Below are 21,699 nucleotides of genomic sequence, written 5' to 3'. Positions count from 1 at the left end.
TAGAGGTCCATGTATGGTTCAACATATCAATACATGAAATCATTGACTATTGGCCTATTTATTTGTCTGTCCATAAAAAGTATTTAATGGGAGTCTGTCAGAAATAGTTTATCAACACATAGCTCCACATCTTCATTTCCAATCTACATCTATTTTGTTACTGATATAACATGACTTTACTGAGTGAATTAGAGTCGACACTTGCTAATATATTAGACGTCACAGTCTCAGTAGAGCCAGACCATGTGTTTCTCTGACTAAGAATTTCTTTAGTCCAAAGCATTGATTTCTAATGTTCTCTAGTGACAAAAGCTGAACCCACACTGTAAAGGGATTGACGTGTAATTTACAGGCAGCTTGGTGGCAAGTAAAATTCTGTATTTCATATTACAGTACACCTTCTGTAATATAAATACGGTACCAAAGAAAGTACTGTTGTCATGCCCTGGCCTTAGTTATCTTTGTTTTCTTTATTATTTTAGTTTGACCAGGGTGTGACATGGGGGATGTATGTGTTTTGTATTGTCTAGGGTTTTTTGTATGTTTATGGGGCAGTGTTTAGTCTAGGTGTATGTATGTCTATGGTTGCCTAGATTGGTTCTCAATTAGAGACAGCTGTCTATCGTTGTCTCTGATTGGGAGCCATATTTAGGCAGCCATAGTCATTAGGTAGTTTGTGGGTGATTGTCTATGTCTATGTTGCCAGTGTCTGCACTTATTGTTTGTATAGCTTCACGTTCGTCGGTTTGTTTAGTGTGTAAAGTGTTGTTCGTTTCGTTTCGTCTTCTCATCATTAAAGAAGATGTATAGTTATCACGCTGCGCCTTGGTCCTCTTCACTTAAACGTTACGACGAGCGTGACAACTGTGTAATGACACACTCTGCATAACTGTAAAATTGACTTTATTATACCATAAAAAAGTAAATGCTACCATAATATTTCACAGCATTTTACTGTAATGACAAGGGATTGGTGCAAGCAGGATGGCTACTAGGTATAGTGTTTACACATTACAGCATATTAATGCATATTTGGTGTTTTATATCACTTGTGTGGCGGATGAATCAGAATTAGTTGGGTAACATAGATAATTAAGATGTTTTATTTGCATAATATGCTTATGTGAGATACTTGTCATTAGAATGTATCCTTTTGGACTATAGTGTTGGCAGTTGCACTTTTCCCTAAGCTGGGGCTCAGTCACTTGGGGCCCAGAGAGGGGAGAGGTCAGGCTTGTCTTTCACATGTCCCTGGTGCTATGCAGAATATCAGAAAGGGAAGAGAACAGAATGGAACATTGTCTTCATATGTGAATGTGTCTTTACCTATTCTTAAACCATGTGAAGGGATTGCGTGATTAATGGGGAACCAATTACTTGTCTCCACAATGTCTGTGCGCCAGTCACTCCCTCCTTTTCCAATTGGGGGGAGGTGTATGGCAGTGTCTGGAAACATTGTATGTCCTCTTTGATCTTACACTTATCCTGGGATAGTATATGACCTAGAGGCTCACTCCCCTCAGTGAGCTTGTCCAGGAGTGGGGTCAAGAGGGGGTTTACTTGAGATGGGAGTATCTAGAGTTGATAATTGATATATGCCATTGGATGAGTTGGTGTTTTTGTACTATGAAGTAGCAGGAACGAGATCAGAACCTCGTCAGGAACGAGATTAGGGACCAGGAACGAGATTAGGGACCAAACTGAACGATAATTTATAGCGAATGTTATCTGGCTAAGGGATACTCCTTTCTCAAGAAGAAGTCTTTCTTTGTGAACAGTTCCTAAGATCTGTGGTTCGTCATGTAAGTTGAGAGGGGTGTATCTTGGCTATAAAAGGTATTTGTATTTTTCTGTAGTCACTTTTCAATGGTTCATTAGAGACAGCGCATCATTGAAAGTCAAAAAGGCTATTGCAAAGCTTATTATTAATAAAGATGGAGTTTAAGTATAACTCTGACTGGTGTGTAGTTTGTAGCTCTCCTCATTTGGTAAAGTAGAAATATGCCACCACACTTGCACTTCTAGAGGCCTTAAAAAAGGCTTCCAAACTGGCAGCGGCTACTGGGCAAAACAGACCAAAAGGACATAGCAAAATGCTTGTCTAAACGTGACAAGCATTTTGCCATGTCCTTTTGATCTGTTTGCCATGTAGCCACTGCCAATTTGGAAGCCTTCTCCGGCGCTCAACGTCGCCAGTTGTCTCATCATTACACGACACCTGCCACCATCGTTACACGCACTTACGCCTCATTACACCTGGACTCCATCACCTTCCTGATTACCTCCACCATATCTGTCACTTGGTTCTTTCCTGAGGTGTTACTGACTGTTTCTCTTTCATGTCTGTACCCTTTTCGTGTTTCTCGTTTTGTACTATGTTCTATTTATTATTACATTTGCACTCCCTGTACTTGCTTCCCGACCCAACGTGCACGTTAGAGAATAAAGCCTCACAAAGGGGAAGCAAAAGGGATTATATATATTTTTTTTTACTGGTGACGTCGGGTCCATGTGCCGCTGCCGATGCAACCGGGGATGCCTCAGCTGGCTCGTCAGGCTCCCATGCCTCAGCCGGCTCTACAGGTTCCTGTGCCTCAGCAGAAGCGACTGTCCCGCTCCTGGTCCTCGGGACCGTCCCTCTGGTCGGAGTCGTCCGGCGGCTGGAGCCGCGAGTCAGGGAGGGTGTACTGTCACGTTTACTCCCGCTACCCCTCTCCGGCACTTGTTGTCGCCCGTTGTCTCATCATTACGCACACCTACCACCATCAGTACGCGCACCTGCACCTCATGATACTCACCTGGACTCCATCACCTTCCTGATTACCTCCACTATATCTGTCACTCCCCTTAGTTCTTTCCTGAGGCGTTATCAACTCTGTTTCTCTTTCATGTCTGTACCCTTTTCGTGTTTCTCATTTTGTACTATGTCCTATTTATTATTACATTTGCACTCCCTGTACTTGCTTCCCGACTCCCAGCTTACACATTGCAATGCTCAACCATTTAATGACTTGCTGCCACTTCAATCTGTCCACTATACATTTTAAATTGATGGGGCACTATAACCACATTAGTTAATTTGGTGCAGCATTCTCACTCACGGGTGCAACAAATATAGCCTCTTACAAGGCATACCTCAAAATATGTTAATGAGACAGAAACAACAATACCATGCACCCACTAGTGGTCAAAAGGTTTTTGGCCCTCTACAGATACCGTACTGTATTCTGTGGGGTGGAACAGTACCATTCGAAATACAGCAATTTCCCCACAATGCAACATAACTGACAGTATGCGGTAGTAAAACATTTAAGAGTTTTTTACTGTTGATAATACCTTAAACTACAGTTTTCTGTTACTGTGCATGTTCACGCTTCACTTAATTTCATTACCATTTTTCAATAGCCTCCCCAAATCTTGTTCCCAGACAGCACTTTAATCTCAGCAAGCGCACAATCAATTTCAGCCGGTCCTGGCGGGATGTCTGTTTATCCAAGGACTGAGAGAGCATGATGGAAGGAGATACCCAGGGGAGGGCAGGATACAGCTTTCCAGAGACACCAAGAATGTGTCCTCAAACAAATGTGTTTGTGGGGGTATTAGCTTTAGGTGTGTGTTTGTGTGCTTCCCGTACATGTCTACATGTCTATGTCAGATTACAATTTCTATTTCACTATTTCATTGCTGTAATGTGAAATATGGCTGGGTTCCTAAAAATCTGTCTGTTGAGGCGAGGGGGGAAATGATCTGGTGCTGGCCATGAGTGATCATCTGCTCTGGGCAAGAGACAGCTCCAGTGCCCAGCTGCCTGCTACCCTGCCCAGCAGCAGCAGCAGACAGTATTATCCCATTTGGACGGTTGATCAATCAGTTTGGTTGCCTTCGTTTAAGCACAGCCAGGCATGATGTGCCAATGGGTTGGTTATACATGAGACGGTACAACCAATAACTAGGCCCTCTTAACAGTTTCTCCAAATACTGGAGATGTGCAGGGAACCTGTTGATGGACTTGTGGCAAAGACATTCACTGCCCAAGCGTTCAATTAATTTTAAATATAGAGAAACCTTTATAATAGAGGTCAAATAGCCTGATTCCATGTATGGACATCATATAATGGCAGGTCATATCCCTGATATCATCATTACACATGCCATTCAATAGACAATCTATTAATAATATGTAATATGACCATTTGAAAGACCTGCTATCTGATTACAGTCTGAACATCCAACCTTGGATACATCATACTGTCATTAATGTTTTATTAATTTGAAATTTCAGTCCAAATAACTTTAGCCTACTTTTAGTCAAGTAAATGGACTTTATTGCCTCAGGCTGGTACCTGCAGATTGGATGTAAAACCCAGGGGACGCCAGTTACATTAGCGAATGTCACAGAGAAGCCAAGCTATCCTCATAACTCTCAACATTCCACCTCACCTGCTCTGCGACTTCACAGGAACATTTTGAGCAGATTGCATTGTGTAAGGGTAAAGTCTACCTAGTTTGCCTACGTAGCTAATGTCAGAATACCAAGGGTACAACTGTGCTCTCAGAGATGTAAGCCATTAGTTTATCTGTCTTCAGAGTTTTAACTTTAAAGCAAGTGTTGGTGGGGCTAAACACAGACTTCGGAAGCTTTCCAGTGCGCACTTCAAATTCAAGATCTCAGATTATAAATCGGTACTTGTTAAAGGATAACATACAATCTGAGTTTAACAAGGAGAATATAGTCCTCTCGCCTGTACAAAACCAGTCTATGATCTGTAGATCTGTACGCCTGTAATGGCATCATGATAGTGATATTATCCTAATGATCCACAACTAGAACAATGACCCATGTTGCTGCAGATGTCATCAAAATGTAATTTCAAAAATGTTGTTAAGGGTAGATTATTCCAGAAGCCAAGAGTCACCTGGCCATGCCAACATTATGACCATGGAACCATGAAGACTCCTTTAAGCAAAGGTTTATCGTCATAAAAAAAGCGCTTTACAGTAAATGTAGCGATAACTTGATGATTAGACTTCATAGTCCCCAGATGACAAACCTGACCCACATGCATGATTTTATAGAATTAATATTATGACATAAATGTAGCTCTCCTGTCAGGGACTATCATCATTCTCAAAACAGCTCCAATGGTACCAGAAACACCAGGAAAACAATGTTGGTTAGGAGTTTACCAGACCCAGATTAAGCATATAAAAAAATGCTTAATCTGGAAAAAAAACATTTTCACCACAGTATTATCTGGTGCAGATCGGCCTTATGCATGTTTATAGTATGCTTATCCTTGTACCTCGGCCAGGCTTAGTATTTTTTTATTATCCTTGGAAACAGAATAAGACAGATCGTGCTTGAGTCCCACCCTGCTGTGGAAGTCGCTCCCTATAGAGGGATTTAGAGGATTTTGGATTTACATGTCCATGTGGCTTACATACCTGGGGCTGTCGCTGTCCTCTGGCCCGCATCTGCATCTGCTGCACTGTTTACAACGCCACTACAGATCACTGGAGATCTATCTGCATGGCTGATACATGATACAGGTCATTTATCACTGGACCAGCAGGATTTACAGTATAGTATATTTACAGAGTTTATTATTTCCTAAACACTATATCCACACATTTTTCACATTTGTGTTTTTTGATCAGAAATTAGGTACCTTCATGTGTTTGTAAAATATTACTTTTCTCAGATTTCGTATTCATACATTTCATTTTTTATGAAACGCGATGTACAGTTGAAGTCGGAAGTTTACAAACACTTAGGTTGGAGTCATTAAAACTCATTTTCCAACCACTCCACAAATGTCTTGTTAACAAACTATAGTTTTGCAAGTTGGTTAGGACATCTACTTTGTGCATGACACAAGTCATTTTTCCAACAATTGTTTACAGACAGATTATTTCACTTATAATTCACTGTTTCACAATTCCAGTGGGTCAGAAGTTCACATACACTAAGTTGACTGTGCCTTTAAACAGCTTGGAAAATTCCAGAAAATTATGTCATGGCTTTAGAAGCTTCTGATAGGCGAATTGACATCATTTGAGTCAATTGGAGGACCTCCACAAGTCTGGTTCATCCTTGGGAGCAATTTCCAAACGCCTGAAGGTACCATGTTCATCTGTACAAAGAATAGTCGTCAAGTATAAACACCATGGGACCACACAGCCATCATACCGCTCAGGAAGGAGACACGTTCTGTCTCCTAGAGATGAACGTACTTTGTAGCGAAAAGTGCAAATCAATCCCAGAACAACAGCAAAGGACCTTGTAATGATGCTGGAGGAAACAGGTACAAAAGTATCTATAGCCACAGTAAACAAGACCTATATCGACATAACCTGAAAGGCCGCTCAGCAAGGAAGAAGCCACTGCTCCAAAACCGCCATAAAAAAGCCAGACTATGGTTTGCAACTGCACATGGAGACAAAGATTGTACTTTTCTGTGAAATGTCCTCTGGTCTGATGAAACAAAAATGCAACTGTTTGGCCATAATGACCATCATTATGTTTGGAGGAAAAAGGGGGAGGCTTGCAAGCCATCCCAACTGTGAAGCATGGGGGTGGCAGCATCATGTTGTCGTGGTGCTTTGCTGCAGGAGGGACTGGTGCACTTCACAAAATAGATGGCATCATGAGGAAGGGAAATTATGTGGATATATTGAAGCAACATCTCAATACATCAGTCAGGAAGATAAAGCTTGGTCGCAAATGGGTCTTCCAAATGGACAATGACCCCAAGCATACTTCCAAAGTTGTGGCAAAATGGCTTAAGGACAACAAAGTCAAGGTATCGGAGTGGCCATCACAAAGCCCTGACCTCAATCCTATAGAAAATGTGTGGGCAGAACTGAAAAGCCGTGTGCGAGCATGGAGGCCTACAAACCTGACTCAGTTACACCAGCTCTGTCAGGAGGAATGGGCCAAAATTCACCCAACTTATTGTGGCAACCTTGTGGAAGGCTACCCAAAACATTTGAGCCAAGTTAAACAATATAAAGGCAATGCTACCAAATACTAATTGAGTGTATGTAAACTTCTGACCCACTGGGAATGTGATGAAAGAAAGAAAAGCTGAAATAAATCATTCTCTCTATTATTATTCTGACATTTCACGTTCCTAAAATGAAAGTGGTGATCCTAACTGACCTAAGACAGGGAACTTTTACAAGGATTAAATGTCAGGAATTGTGAAATACTGAGTTTAAATGTATTTGGCTAAGGTGTATGAAAACTTCAGAGTTCAACTGTATCTATTATTTAGCTGGAATGGAATGTTCTCTGTCTCACCTAGCTATCGTAAAATTAATGCACTGACTGTAAGTGTTACATCTGCTCCTGCCACGCCCTCTACTTCTCATCCTGCGTCTCCCTAACCTGCCGCCACTCCCCCAGTGTTCTCTCCCTCTCTCTCTCTGTGTGGGTGTATGTGATTGTGTGAGTGGAGACAGGTGTGCTAGAGGCAGAGCAGATCCCCATCAGCTGCAACCTGTTCCATAATCAAGACCTCTACAATTACTCAGCCCTGCCACTTCCACTCTGCCAGATCGTAGCCTCTGCTCAGTCAGTCTGCGGTTCAAGCTGTTTGTTCCGACATAGAGCTTGTTATCCTTTTGTGCCTGTTTTTCTCTCAGCTACAGTTCCGTCCACTCTGACTCAGGTCCCTGTCTCCGGTCCCTCGTCTTGTCAGTCCTGGTTCCCTGCCCTCTACTGCTTCCTTGGATTCTGCGCTGGACCTGATTACCCTGCCCCTACTTTCCTTGCCTCAGCCTCAGTTCCTGGTTCCCTGCTACCCTCCCAAACTTCCCCTGGCCTGCACCCCATCTCCCCCCCGCTTTTCAATAAATACCTTAGTTACCTTATCCCTGTCTCCTCGTCTGAGTCTGCACTTGGGTTCACCTGCTCCGCCACGCGTAACAGTACGATCTGGCCATAGATATGAACCCAGCATATAAAATATGTATTTATTTGCTACATTTGACTGTGTAAAAACTAGCAGACTGAAATTAAACCATCAAGTCTGCCATTGAACATCCCCATGATTAGATAGTGAAAAAACGCACTTCTTTCATAATTTCATTAAACAATAAAAGCTAATTGACCAACATTTCTGAAAATGGATATATAGCGTTTTGGAATGAAACTTTATTTTCTCCTCTGCTAGAAAACAGATACCAATTGTGTCTGAAAGGGAAATATTTCCTCCAAACCCGTGTGAAAAACTATTCAGTGTCATTAAAACCAGAAACTTGTTGATGCATTTCAAACGCGTATCGATGTTGACGCAAATGCTCTGTACATTGAATGCAAACTGATTAGGTGTCATTTGCCGTGATTCTTATCTTTTCACAAAAGCTTCACTTTTTGTGGATTAAAAGCTAATACCAGACTGGTTGAACTGATGTCATTCCAACCGAGTTCATGTTCACTTGATTTAATAGATTTAGATGTGTATTCTTTTCCCTGTAGGACAGATCTTAAAGATAATTGAAACTTGATAATACTGATGTTGTCTCAGGGGTGGACAGATTGGAACATACTGATATGCTTGCCCCGGGGCGATGTTTTCTCAATCTGTCAGTCAATCATTAATTAAATTAATCAGTCGGCTTACCTGCAACACTCACTGAACAAAAATCTTTACCTTTGTGGTGATAAAGTGTGGGACTTGTCCAGAGTAAAAAAGTTACAAGTTGTCACTGACAATTTCCTAATCCTCAAGGGCCGGACCCACAGGCAGGTTGACGTTTACTGTCATGAATCTTTCCTGGAGGTAGACCTGCACTAGATGGGCCAGCTGCATAACCAAAATTGGCTATGTCGTAAAAATTCATGATAACAAAAATGTGCTTTTTGTTCTTTATTTTCTTTATCTGCAGAACTGCCTCCAGGTCAAGATTCATGACAATGAATGCCAATCTGTGACACACAGGTGCTACAGTCAGCCAAAAAAACATTAGTGGCTGACAATACCATCGGCCAATGGAGATGTCAAGGATTTTTTTTAATGCCCTTGATTCCTTAGGATCGCTGTTACCATTTCTCGCATTGGAGAGGTTAATAAAAAAAAATGGTTTTACATACACTACCAGTCAAAAGTTTTAGAACACCTACTCATTCAAGGGTTTGTCTTCTTTTTTAAACTATTTTCTACATTGTAGAATAATAGTGCAGACATCAAAACTATGAAATAACACATATGGAATCATGTAGTAAGCAAAGAAAGTGTTAAACAAATCAAAATATATTTTATATTTGAGATTCTTCAAAGTATTCACCCTTTCCCTTGATGACAGCCTTTAAGGAGTTCCCACATATGCTGAGCACTTGTTGGCTGCTTTTCCTTCACTCTCCGGGTCCAATTCATCCTAAACCATCTCAATTTTGTTGAGGTCGGAGGATTGTGGAGGCCAGGTCATCTGATGCAGCACTCCATCACGCTCCTTTTTGGAAAAAATAGCCCTTACACAGCCTGGAGGTGTGTTGGGTCATTGTCCTGTTGAAAAACAAATAATAGTCCCACTAAGCCCAAACCAGATGGGATGGCATATCGCTGCAGAATGCTGTGGTAGCCATGCTGGTTAATTGTGCCTTGAATTCTAAATACATCACAGTGTCACCAGCAAAGCACCCCCACCCACACCATAACACCTCTTCCTCCATGCTTTACGGTGGAAAATATACATGCTGAGATCATCCGTTCACCCACACCGCGTCTCAGAAAGACACAGCGGTTGGAACCAAAAATCTCCAATTTGAACTCCAGACCACAGGACAAATTTTTACCGGTCTAATGTCCATTGCTCGAGTTTCTTGGCCCAAGCAAGTCTCTTCTCCTTATTTGTGTCCTTTAGTAGTGGTTTCTTTGCAGCAAATTCGACCTTGAAGGCCTGATTCACACAGTCCCCTCTGAACAGTTGAAGTTGAGATGTGTCTGTTACTTGAACTCTGAAGCATTTATTTGGGCTGCAATTTCTGAGGCTGGTAACTCTAATGAACTTATCCTCTACAGCAGAGGTAACTCTGGGTCTTCCTTTCCTGTGGCAGTCCTCATTAGAGCAAGTTTCATCATAGCGCTTGATGGTTTTTGCGACTGCACTTGAAGAAACGTTTAAAGTTCTTGGAATTTTCCATATTGACTGACCTTCATGTCTTAAAGTAATGATGGACTGTCGTTTCTCTTTGCTTATGGACTTGGTCTTTTACCATATAAGGCTATCTTCTGTATACCACCCCTACCTTGTCACAACACAACTGATTGGCTCAAACGCATTAAGAAGGAAGGAAATTCCACAAATTAACATTTAATAAGACACACCTGTTAATTGAAATGCATTCCAGGTGACTTCCTCATGAAGCTGGAATGCCAAGAGTGTGCAAAGCTGTCATCAAGGCAAAGGGTGGCTATTTGAATTTGAATCTCTTTTGTTTCACTTTTTTGGTTACTATATGATTGCATATGTGTTATTGCATAGTTTTGATATCTTCACAATTATTCTACAATGTAGAAAATAGTAAAAATAAAGAAAAACCCTTGAATGAGTAGGTGTTCTAAAACTTTTGACTGGTAGTGTATACTGTATGTCATGAAAGGAAAGTCCCCATTGGTGCCTGAATGTCATTAATAAAAGTCCCACAGTCAGTCAGTCTATGTCAGTAATTGCCATTGAGTCCCATTGTGGTAACCAATCTAGTTCCATGAAACAGATGGTTCCTCTGTTGGTGACTATGGGAAAAGGAACAAGCAATCGACCCACCAGAGTGACAATGCTCCCCATTTCCACTTTAGACCTTGCTCGTCCCAGCAGGAGAGATGCACTGTCATGCCACGACAATGTTTTGTAGAGACACAATGTATATGTCCCAAATAGTACCCTATTCCCTACAGAGTGCACTTCTTTTGTGCACTACCCTATGGGCCCTGGTCAAAATCAGTGCACTAAATAGGGAATATGGTGCCATTTGGGACGCAGGTCATGAGAGAAGACTGTGATACTGAGACATGCTGATAGCCCATTAACAACCTATTAACACAGGGAATATTGTCATTGCATCATTTGATCCCACAGTATGTCATTGTCATATTTATAGGTAGCCTCCACAGAGATGGGTTTTCCAGAGTATTTCAGCGTTGAAATGTCACATCCAATGTCCAAACTTCAGCAGGGGGTAATAAACAGAACAGATGGGTTGATGGGAATTTAAGTGGCATACAATTTACCCCACAGAGTCCCCATCACAGCTCTCCTAGATCAACTCCCAGAATGAATTGCAGTGGAACTCAATATATTGTCCGGCTGGGCGTATTGTTGGATCAGAAACAGGAGTGCTTAAAACACACACACACAACGCACCAGCAGTTCACATATCGTAAAAAAAACAAAAATCTCTCTGCAAAGTCATTTGTTATGCTTTGTATTCTTTGAATAGAACAGGAGTTGAAGGCGTACAGTGATCCTTTCCAGCGCAAAAACACAAGTACCGTTACTAATCCCTTTGTTTAGAGTAGCATAATAAGTAGCATAAGAGCAGCATAATGTAACCTAGACTGCAAATAATTATGGAAAGATTAAAAGGAGGTCCCATCTCTACTTTCCAGCTAATGTCTAAGTGGATGGATACGAGATCTACCTCTATGTAATGAGGTGTGTATGGAGACGGAGCCACTATATATACAGTATGACCTAATTACAGGTGGAATATCCCACGTGAATAAGGTCTATTACAGTCCACTCAAGTAATGAAACAGCTGGAGTTATTTTTGGACCATCTGTCAGTGTCTCAACAAGCCATTTCCACAACACTTCTACTATACAATATGCAAGCCCACCTGTCACCTGCAGCTCCTTGGAAGGTGTTAAAGGGTCTGATGGGACTGATGAGAAGCTTCATAATGTCTTGTAATTGCCATTTATATTGAACAATATGTTCCAAATTGTACTGACTCATTAGACACCGTGGCCAAGCAGATGTTTTTTGGTGTGACCACCACAGGCATATCTGAATAACGCAGGCGCACACATACGGTTACATTCCTGGTTCAAGGGTTAGTTTGCTCTTGAATAAGGAACACGGCAGTGTACAGGAGAGCATCTCGAATTGGCAGTTTATTAAGCCTTTGACAGAGGAGACGACATGACTACATCCGTAGATCTCTCCATCTGCGCCCGCTCAAAGGGTAGCAGGGATATACCACAGGCCATTATCCAATGAGGCCCTGCCAATTAAGATGGTAACAACCAATAAGAAGGATGCATTTCGTGAACACGCACTCACTCAACAAGTGCATGCATGCTTTAACAGATGCACCGTGTGCATAATAACATTCTGCTGTCTATTCTCACACGCAACACATACATCTTGCCTGGTCGTGTCAAAATGACCAGGAATCCATCAAGTAAGTGCGTCAGAGATTTATAGTCCAATTAAACTTTTCCCAAATGCCATTAATGTCTGTTTCTATTTAGGAGCAAAAACAAGCTATTTGCCAACTCACAATGTTCCCTCAGAGTTTTGGCGCACTGCCCATCCCCTTTATATCCTGGTCTCACACTGGGGCTGAGGCAGCTCTCTATACCTTTATATTATGTTCAGCACCAGATGCAGCAGCCTGTGTTGAATGGTGTTTAAATGAGGCTTTTATGTCCCACTTGCATAAATACTTTTTACATTTTATATCCACAATAAGTATACTGTACCCAGCGCTGTCATGTCCATAGGAAAAAGCCATTTCAGACTACCAAGTTAGAGTAGCTAGCTTGTCTAACTATCTTAGCTGGCACGGTTGGTAGACTTTAGAAAAGCAAGCAATAACTAAATGTACTGAATAAGACTCACATTCCTTTCAATCTTTTACTCAGCTTTTAGCAGAGATGCATATTTTTGTTTCTTTTTAAAAAGAACCACCATTTAGAGGGACACAGACAGTTCAAGAGGTATGCTTAGATGTGCATGAAAATAAACATGTACTTTTTGACATAGAATCAAGCGTAATGATTATGGCTCTAGATTGCAGGAAAGTGCTGTTTCAGGTGTTTGAAAAACGCGAAATGCTCTAACTTACAGATGGGGAGCCTAGCACCCTTGCGAATACCCCCCCCCCCCCCCAGCCATCCTCACATACTTTGTGCCTCCCGCCCTCCTCAGTCTTTTGGGGTGCATGACGCAACTGACAGTACCATTTGATTCTGAGTGATAGAAGAATCCATTGTCAGTGGCTACATGTTTGTGTATTTGTGGATCATGTATCTACAGTGATTCTGCTTCAGTAAACTGATCAATGTGGTCCATGTTTAACCTATCGCATCACAAAACTATTGTCCCCTTTCGTGTCCACTCTAAAAGGTTTTACTGTTTTGATTTACTGTTTTCTTCAGAGAGAAAAATCTCATCTTGTGTCAGCCCTTGTGTATATACGTTCTGAGAACATGGTCTCCCAGGAGAGTGTTGCCATTGGCTCAGTAGACCACTCCGTTTATTGCTTTCACTGTCTCTTCATTCCCAATACAGTTAAAACACAGAATTGGTGACAGACATCAAGAGGTGGCACGTATGGCACGTAGTTATGATAGTATAGAGATGTTTACTGAAGATGCATCAGGAAGATGTATACATTCTCTGTGTCACTGATTCAATATCTTTTACGTACATCCAGGAAGCGCCGATGCTTTTGTCATGGAGCAACACTGCCACTTAGGGGTACACATCACAACTTTTCTACAGGAGACAGAAATATGAATTGTATGAATCTCAAGTAAAAAGGACATGGTGTAACTGGTGAAAAGTCTGTCCTTGTATTCATTTTTATCATCTTTATTGATTATCTATGTTATACTTTTAATAGCATCTCACAAAGCACAGTTCAATTTGAAAACCATTTTCATAAAAACAGAATTCAAGATATTGGCCTGAATTCAACATTTTTTGGGAGGGTCAAAATCAAACTGGAGAATATTTGTTTTACTTGCCAAACCATGTCCAATGAATGGGGTAGCTGATTATACATGCATTGTTAGTGATAACAATTTAACCAATTTAGAGCTGCAGAAATGCATGAATCTATTACATTGGTTCTTAGCTTTACAGTGTACAAGGAAAGTGCTCTGAGCTTTGTTGGCAAAAAGCTATTCTATGAAGTTTCAGGACTAAGACACAGGCAGTGAAACAAAGTGCGTTAACCCTTTGTAGGCAAACAGGGTAAAAGAAACCTATTGAATCTAAATGGGACCAACTGGAAAAATACAACGTTTTCATTGACATTTAAGTTTTTTTATCAAACTAAAGTTTATAATTTACTGTCTTTCTCTCTCTCTCTCTCTTGTTTAACTGGTGCCTAGCTACTCGTCCTCATGGTGCTCGCAGAAATCATGGCAACAGACAGTTACCATGGTGACAAATGTCATGAACTCTTGGAAGTCTAATTCCGAGTCTCCATCCGTGTCCAGGCTCTCCATCAAACTGTCCATAGTGGCCTGGTCCTTCACTTGCTGAGGGCAAAAACAGATAAACAGAGATAGATAAGGTCATATTTGATGACTAAAGGTGCATTCTGCAATATTTACAGCTGGTTTTATGGTCATTTCACCCATTGATTCTAGAATAATAATGTGTGAATGGCTCACGAGCTTAGTGCAACAAAGTCTGTAGAATTATATATGATGCATTGATAAATGTGCGTTACGCTGTAACCATAGCCTAGATCCAAACTGCATGTTCAATGTAAACAATGAAGTATGAAATATTGTAGTGAAATATGGTAGTGATATACTCACCCCTGTAAGGGCTGGTAGCTCCTCATTGATCAAGTCTTTTAGTTCACTTTTCTTTAGTTTGTGCTTGTCCCCTTCTTTCTCTGCATACCTATGGAACACCTCCATGATGGTGGCCAGTGAACTCTCCAGATCAGTCATTGTGGTTTGTAATGTGATCTACAAAGTAGAGCAAAAAACATTTCATCTCTAGGCCTACTATGTGACATAAACAACACGTACAGATGTAGGATCTTAATTCATTTGAGTTTGCTAAAGCAGGAGAATAATCCTGCAGCAACAGGAAATATGAATTATTATGTGGATCATAACTAATGGACATTTTTGTCGGGGTTGATACATTTCTCATCAAGGAAAATCAAGTCTGAAATTTCAAAGTGGAAACAACAAACTTCAGAAGTATTTTTTTAACCTCAAATATACTACAAGTTTTACAGTTCCTGCATTGGAGGAACCTGCAACAGGGTGAATAAAACAGTACGATCCTACACCTGTAAGCAGTTATGTAACTTCAATGCATCAGATGATGACATTCTATCTCTCAGACCTCTCTCTCTCAACAAAAAAGGACAGCACAGTGATTAGCGGGGAGTAATCAAGGTACTCATACAATTTAAAATAACATTTTAAACCTGTCGTTACACGGTACAAATCCCCAAATCAAATGAATGCCTCCAGTTAAAGATCAACTCAATAAGAAACAGCAGATACAGTAAAAAATCTTGACTTACCAGTGTGTCTCGGACTGAAAACAAAGGTTATTTGCAGATGAGAGAGAGTAGTGTCTGTGGAGGGACAAAGAGTATAGGCTTTTATAGTTGGTGTGGGGAGGGCCTAGTGCCTCTGGTCAACCACCCTGCCAGTCCAGCACACTGACCAATAGGCTCTTTTTCACCCTCTCACTCCACTGTATTCTCACACAGAATACACCATTGATGGCTATGCCAGTCTTTTACCATGTTAAAATTGTCAATTTACAGTATTGTTTGAATACCATTGTTTTGAATGACAGTATGGCGTTGAGCTGAATTTGTGGATTTGAGCTTCCAGGTTTACAACTGATGTATAAGAAAGAGTGCGTTATATCATAATAGGCTATCGAATGTTCATATGATTGTACAGGCAATACATTTTTTTGGTCCTTAAAAAGGTTAGACAATTTACAGTTACGGACTGTATAACCCCGTTTAAAGTATTGCCAAACGAATTAGGCTAAAACAAACAGGCCTTTCACCTTCTCCCCCTATACGTCTCCCTAACCTCCACCCTTAAACCACTTTACCTGTAATTGTAAAGAGGATTTTCTATGCATGGCCATTTGTATTGATCCCTCAGACTTTGGACCTTCTGGTTGCCACAATCCCCACCAGCGTTTTGTCTGAGACAATGGCCTGTTTCAGAGGAAACGGATGGTTGTGCATGTTAATGAACACGTTTCTTTTCACTTGTGGAGTTGGCCAGACGTGTGCCCTATGCATTCCCGGACTACTAAGTAGGCACAGCCATCCATGTCAACCTCATGTTAAAAAAGTGAAATATGTTGTGTTGTTTCACCAGGATGAATATATGCCTGAACTGTAGGAATGATAAGTGTTTACAGTTAACTAGAGCAGAAATAGAGAAGGCTCAGATTTAGTTTATTTACTATTGAGCTAAGTCTTCCAAATTTGAGGCGTCTAAAGTCTAGGTATGCATAAGATACAAAAAGCTTAACCTAGAGTAGCAACATAATCCCTTACCATTTCATTAAAAAGAGGTTGAAAACAAATGTGATCAAGTTCCAGAATACATTAAATTCCTGTTCTACTCACTACCTCCCACAAACTCTCTCAACTCTCTGGCCAGCATCTGTTTTGCATTCTTCTCAGGAAGCATTTGGGAAAAAGTGCTTTTTACAGCATTGATAAATGTTTCTTTGTCTCTTCCTAAATATATTTCCCATACTTCTGACAACAGTTGACCATTGTCCACCGAAAACAGTTGTTCTTGTGTGAAGAAATCACCGTTGCTTGCTTTGAAAGACTGTCTATAGTCATTGTAGTCAGATGCCCATAGAAATAGATCCGGTCAAATCCCACAATCTATCATTTTCATACCTCTTCTCTCTCCAACTCATTCATTAAGCATAAAACAAACTACGCTCTGGAAAATGTTATTGGTAGGAGGTTGAGTTTGAGTTTTTCTCGATGATTTTAGCTGAGCTCAGAGAAAAATCCACCCAATCCCGAACAATCCTCTGATCATATCATATGCACTCTATCCAATGACCTGACAGGACTGTTGGGCGGGTAGGTGAGAGTTGACAACGTGACTCCGAGCTGAGAATAAATCAATTCCTCTCTCTCTCTCTCTCTCTCTCTCTCTCTCTCTCTCTCTCTCTCTCTCTCTCTCTCTCTGTCTCTCTGTCTCTCTGTCTCTCTGTCTCTCTCTCTCTCTCTCTCTCTGATCAATGTTGATCCTAAGAGAACAAACAAATCGGTGTAATGGTAAATGCAGCATTATTTCAGTGTATCACGTTTCAGGTCAAAGGGTTCATACAGTTCAAGATGAACAGAATAAAGTATTGGGGTCTGGTGGGTCTGACGGGTCTGGTGGACTTGTGACTTCCCAACTTTAAGAAATGCATATGATGAGCCACGGTTATGGGGGATGCTGGGATAGTAGTGAAGACACAACAGTCAGGGCTCTGTAAAGGCCAGCCAAGCAACCAATCACGTGCTCCCATTGACTAGTCATCTCAGGGCAGGAGTTGTAGTACCAGGATGTGAGTGTGACTGTCACTCCTTGTCCATATCGGCTAGCGATCCATCAATGTCTTTAATATTGCTATTGATACTGGTGTTAACCCAACCCCAAAACTGTATTATATGGCTTGGAGATGTTGGTAGACAGATTTGTTATACTTGTGGCTTAAAGCAAGAGTCCTTAATTGAAACAACAAGAAAGTGCTTACCCCACCTCTATTTTGGTAAAAAGCTGAGGGTTGGGCCTGGAGAAATGTAATCACTCTGAAATTCATAGACAGAGCTATGGATGCAAGGACTGACCATCCATGATATCATGGATATCATGGATATCATGGATGTTTTGAGGTTATACAGTGTTTGTTTACTTTTAAATTGTTTACAAACATTGCAGTAAAAAACAAGCTTATATTTTGTGTTCTGATGGGGTACGACAGTTGAACTAAGCTCATTGATATGTTATATTCTTCAAGAATCAATGGGTATATATTTATTTATTTTATTTTTATTTCACCTTTATTTAATTTAACCAGGTAGGCTAGTTGAGAACAAGTTCTCATTTGCAACTGCGACCTGGCCAAGATAAAGCATAGCAATTCGACACATACAACAGAGTTACACATGGAATAAACAAAACATACAGTCAATAATACAGTAGAAAAAAGAAAACAACAAGTCTATATACAGTGAGTGCAAATGAGGTAAGATAAGGGAGTTAAGGCAATAATATCATCATCAATATATCATGAATTTATAAGTCCAAAATTGGTATAGCAAATAAAGATTCTAGATAAGAATTCTAGTTCAGTATTCTAACTTTTTTAAACATTTGAGTTTACATCTTAGAAGTTAAAAATCCCCCCTTAAAATGTTTAAGAAAACATTTCTCGCTGGAACTCTCCAAAAGAGAGATGTCAGCTTTTGTAGTGTGAGATAATGCGGCCTCTCTGTGTTTTGCTGTAACCATGGCTACAGGTCAGAGCCTCTCGCTGAGTTGAAAAGGTTTGCCAAGTGGCTGACTCATCCCTGGCAGAGTGCAGGGAGCTCTAGTGGTCTGGACACTGACTAGGGGAGTAACCAGGGGTAGAACTAAGAAAACAACACTGAGGTTTGGTCATCTGAGGACATACAGTATGTTCTCATCTCTCTCCTTCTCTCCCCTTCTCTACCATTCTCTCCTCTTCTCTGACCTTTCTTATTCTCTCCCTTATTTCCCCTTTTCTCTCTTCTCTCCTTCTCTTCCATTCTCTCCCCTTCTCCAGTTGGTCAATTTCTACTTCAACTGGGATATATATATTGCTTGTAAGTCATGCATTCGAGTGGGGCTTTAGGTTAACCAGTTATTCCACTGATTCCCTTAGCTTGCCATTTAAAAGATCTCTAGAAATGTAATGTTGGACTCGTTGCCACAAGGTGGCACCCATGCTGTACATAGAGGACAAGTTTCAAGTTTCAAGACACAAAAAAACGTTAGCAAAACGTCATCATGTAGCACCCATCAGATTTAAAAAACGCACTGTTTATGATATGGGTGAGGAGAGAAAGTCACATCCTTCAGGGAACACTGCTTTTATGAGAAGGAAATGTCATGTTTCGTTCAACACACAAAGACACTTCATTTTCCTCTGGATTCAATCTGTGTTCAGGGACACCACTCCTCATCAACTTCTACTAATTACATTGCATCTATTAACATATTTGATGTACTCGACGGGTTATCATCAAGTCCCATCGCCAGCGTTTGCACAGATAAGTAGAGCATTTCACTGGAATTGAGTGGCGGAAAGGTTGAGGAAGGTTAGGGACGATCTATTCCGCAAAGTAATGAACTCTATATGGTGAGGTACCTTGCTAGCAGCGACTCCCAGAACATTTCCCTCTGAAGAAAATAGATATCTGGAATTGGTCCATTCATTAAATGATAGGAGTTAGATGAGAGTTAGATTTTATAATGATAATAATGTTACGCTATTCACCACTAGAGGGAAGTAACTAAACACTTTATTTGGTAAAGAAGTTGTGACTTCAGCTCTTGAATGCTTGGCATACCCACATACAGAACACCCATTGGCTGGTAGTAGGCTCTTACAACCCATCTCAGTAGGCTTGTGAAAGCCAATCAGATCAAGATGTATGCCATAGAGCGCGTTCCTCTGCACATGTGTTGCTGACGCATGCCAGATCTTACAACGCCTGGATAGGCATTTTACCTATCAACGCGACCAGTCGCTTTCCCCTGCTCAAATGTTGCATGCATCATTCAATGGTCACATGCCACATAATCGACTGTGCAGTCAGGCACCAGATTGCTATAAAATATGATGTGATTAGCTGATACGTAAAATACCTTATCCAGGCCTTGTAAGATCTGGCATGCGTCAGCAACGCCTGGGCAGAGAATCACACCCACCATCTTCTCGATGTCACAAGATGGCCATGTGATGAGATAAGTGTGGGCCAACTTGGAGACTTCACACTTGATATATAATAATAATATGCCATTTAGCAGACTCTTTTATCCAATGAGATTCACTGTCATGCACGCATACATTTTAAGATATGGGTAGCCCCTGCAGGAATCGAACCCCTCAACCCTTAACTTTGCAAGCACCATGCTCTACCGACTAAGCCACACAGGACCACTTGCACTGCCACTGACCCATTGATTGGTAGTTATCATCACTGTGTCTATATTAGACAAATACTGTGCCATACTGACACAGTATACTGACACCACCTTGGCAGTTGTCTGAAGATTGGCCGATGACACCCACACTCTGGATTAACTACTAACCAGCAATTGGCCTTCTTCCTGAGTGCCTCTCAGTTCATCACAGAGTAACCATGAGAGAGCCTATATCCGCCAATCCTAATCCTGTGTGTGTGTTCCAATGCAACTCTCACTGAAAGTAGGACAGGGGTCAGGGGATACAATCCCCACCCACAATCTACTTAATCTTCATCCCCCCACAAAGAAAACACCCAGATGGACAGACATCCTTGTTGGCCAACACTCTAAGTATATTTCCTGTGAAGTACAGCTCTATTTTCTGTGTACTTTAGACTGATAGTACACTACCTGTATGCACCAATTTTTCGATGCCAGAAACACATACCGTAATATGAACTAGTCTTTAACTATGGATATTTCCATATAGCAAAGAAAGCAACAATAGGCCCATTTAGAGGGGGTTTATTTGTTGATTAGAGAACCTGCAGATTGAAGCTCAACTCAGTTGTAATTCAGACTTGGCAACAGTAGTGCTCCTCTGTTTGTATACACTTGAAAGGGAAGTGGCTCAGTCAGGAGACTTCTAGAAGTGACCAGGGACAGGAATAGCAACATATACACCCCTAGTTAGATTATGGGTCAGTGTACTAGCAGGGCTGGGCAGGGCTGGGGATGAGTAGTGTGTGTGTGTGTGTGTGTATGTGTATGTGTATGTGTATGTGTGTGTGTGTGTGTGTGTGTGTGTGTGTGTGTGTGTGTGTGTGTGTGTGTGTGTGTGTGTGTGTGTGTGTGTGTGTGTGTGTGTGTGTGTGTGTGTGTGTGTGTGTGTGTGTGTGTGTGTGTGTGTGTGTCTGCTTGTGTGTGTGTGTTGGCTAATCCTGTCATTCAGACTCCCTACTAACTCTGGCAACTGCCTCAGTGAGACAGACAGCTAAAGTCTGCCAGGCCTAACACCATATGTGGGTCTCCGGTCTCTGCCGGGAAGAGACGCCACCAGAAGAGGCAAACAAACAGAACAAACCACCGGGGAAGAAACGGAGGTCACATGACATCAGGCCATGTAGCTCTGGGCTTAGCGAAGAGAATTACCAGAACTACATGGGGCAGCTGAGACTTTGGAACAAGTCTCGACTTGTTCTTAATTCTTTGCGTAACACCAGAAGAATAACTACTGTGATAAATGATTGTATTCATGGTCTTACAATCAGAGGTGGAGGCTGATTAGGAGAAGACAAGGTCTGATTATTATACTAAAAGGATAGTAGCCTCAGGTAGCAATGTGAACAGCCTTCATGAGTATAGCCTTGTAGGCCTACGTTCTTCCTCAGATCTAGGCACGCAGCTATTCAGAAAGGATTTGTAATAGAACTGGGGATTTCATTATGGTAATAGGAGTTGGATTAAAGAGGTAGGGTGCCTCTGTTTAAGGGTGCTACTGATAAA

The 21,699-nt window shown here is 41.2% G+C and overlaps 1 protein-coding gene across 7 annotated transcripts; it reads right to left on the bottom strand.

Annotated features, from left to right (window-relative positions):
* Positions 1–13,457: 13,457 nt before the first annotated feature.
* On the bottom strand, positions 13,458–16,996 carry LOC120033517 (protein S100-B-like). Of its 7 annotated transcripts, none has more exons than XM_038979894.1 (5): positions 16,878–16,996; positions 15,513–15,566; positions 14,785–14,940; positions 14,398–14,499; positions 13,458–13,729 (listed from the first exon to the last, which is right to left on the bottom strand). In XM_038979894.1, exons 3-5 carry the CDS (start codon positions 14,920–14,922, stop codon positions 13,706–13,708), a joined length of 264 nt encoding a protein of 87 aa, XP_038835822.1. In that variant the 5' UTR covers positions 14,923–14,940; positions 15,513–15,566; positions 16,878–16,996; the 3' UTR covers positions 13,458–13,705. The 7 variants fall into 7 exon arrangements, with proteins under 7 accessions (XP_038835822.1, XP_038835818.1, XP_038835817.1 ...); XM_038979890.1 differs by lacking the exon at positions 13,458–13,729 and adding an exon at positions 16,064–16,172 and having other exon boundaries at positions 13,784–14,499; positions 16,878–16,940; XM_038979889.1 differs by lacking the exons at positions 13,458–13,729; positions 16,878–16,996 and adding exons at positions 16,064–16,172; positions 16,521–16,692 and having other exon boundaries at positions 13,784–14,499.
* Between the last annotated feature and the right edge of the window lie 4,703 nt (positions 16,997–21,699).

This window comes from Salvelinus namaycush, chromosome 40 (assembly GCF_016432855.1).
Source record: "Salvelinus namaycush isolate Seneca chromosome 40, SaNama_1.0, whole genome shotgun sequence".
NCBI lineage: Eukaryota > Metazoa > Chordata > Actinopteri > Salmoniformes > Salmonidae > Salvelinus > Salvelinus namaycush.
The sequence above is the reverse complement of the archived record's forward strand: the minus strand, read 5'-3'. Positions and strand labels throughout refer to the sequence as shown.

Excerpts from the sequence above, each read along its gene's own strand:
- LOC120033517 (XM_038979888.1), bottom strand. The coding sequence starts at position 14,922 with ATGACTGATCTGGAGAGTTCACTGGCCACCATCATGGAGGTGTTCCAT. Across the intron at positions 14,500-14,784 it reads AGCTACCAGCCCTTACAGGG|CAAGTGAAGGACCAGGCCAC; the intron begins GTGAGTATATCA and ends TTTTGCCCTCAG.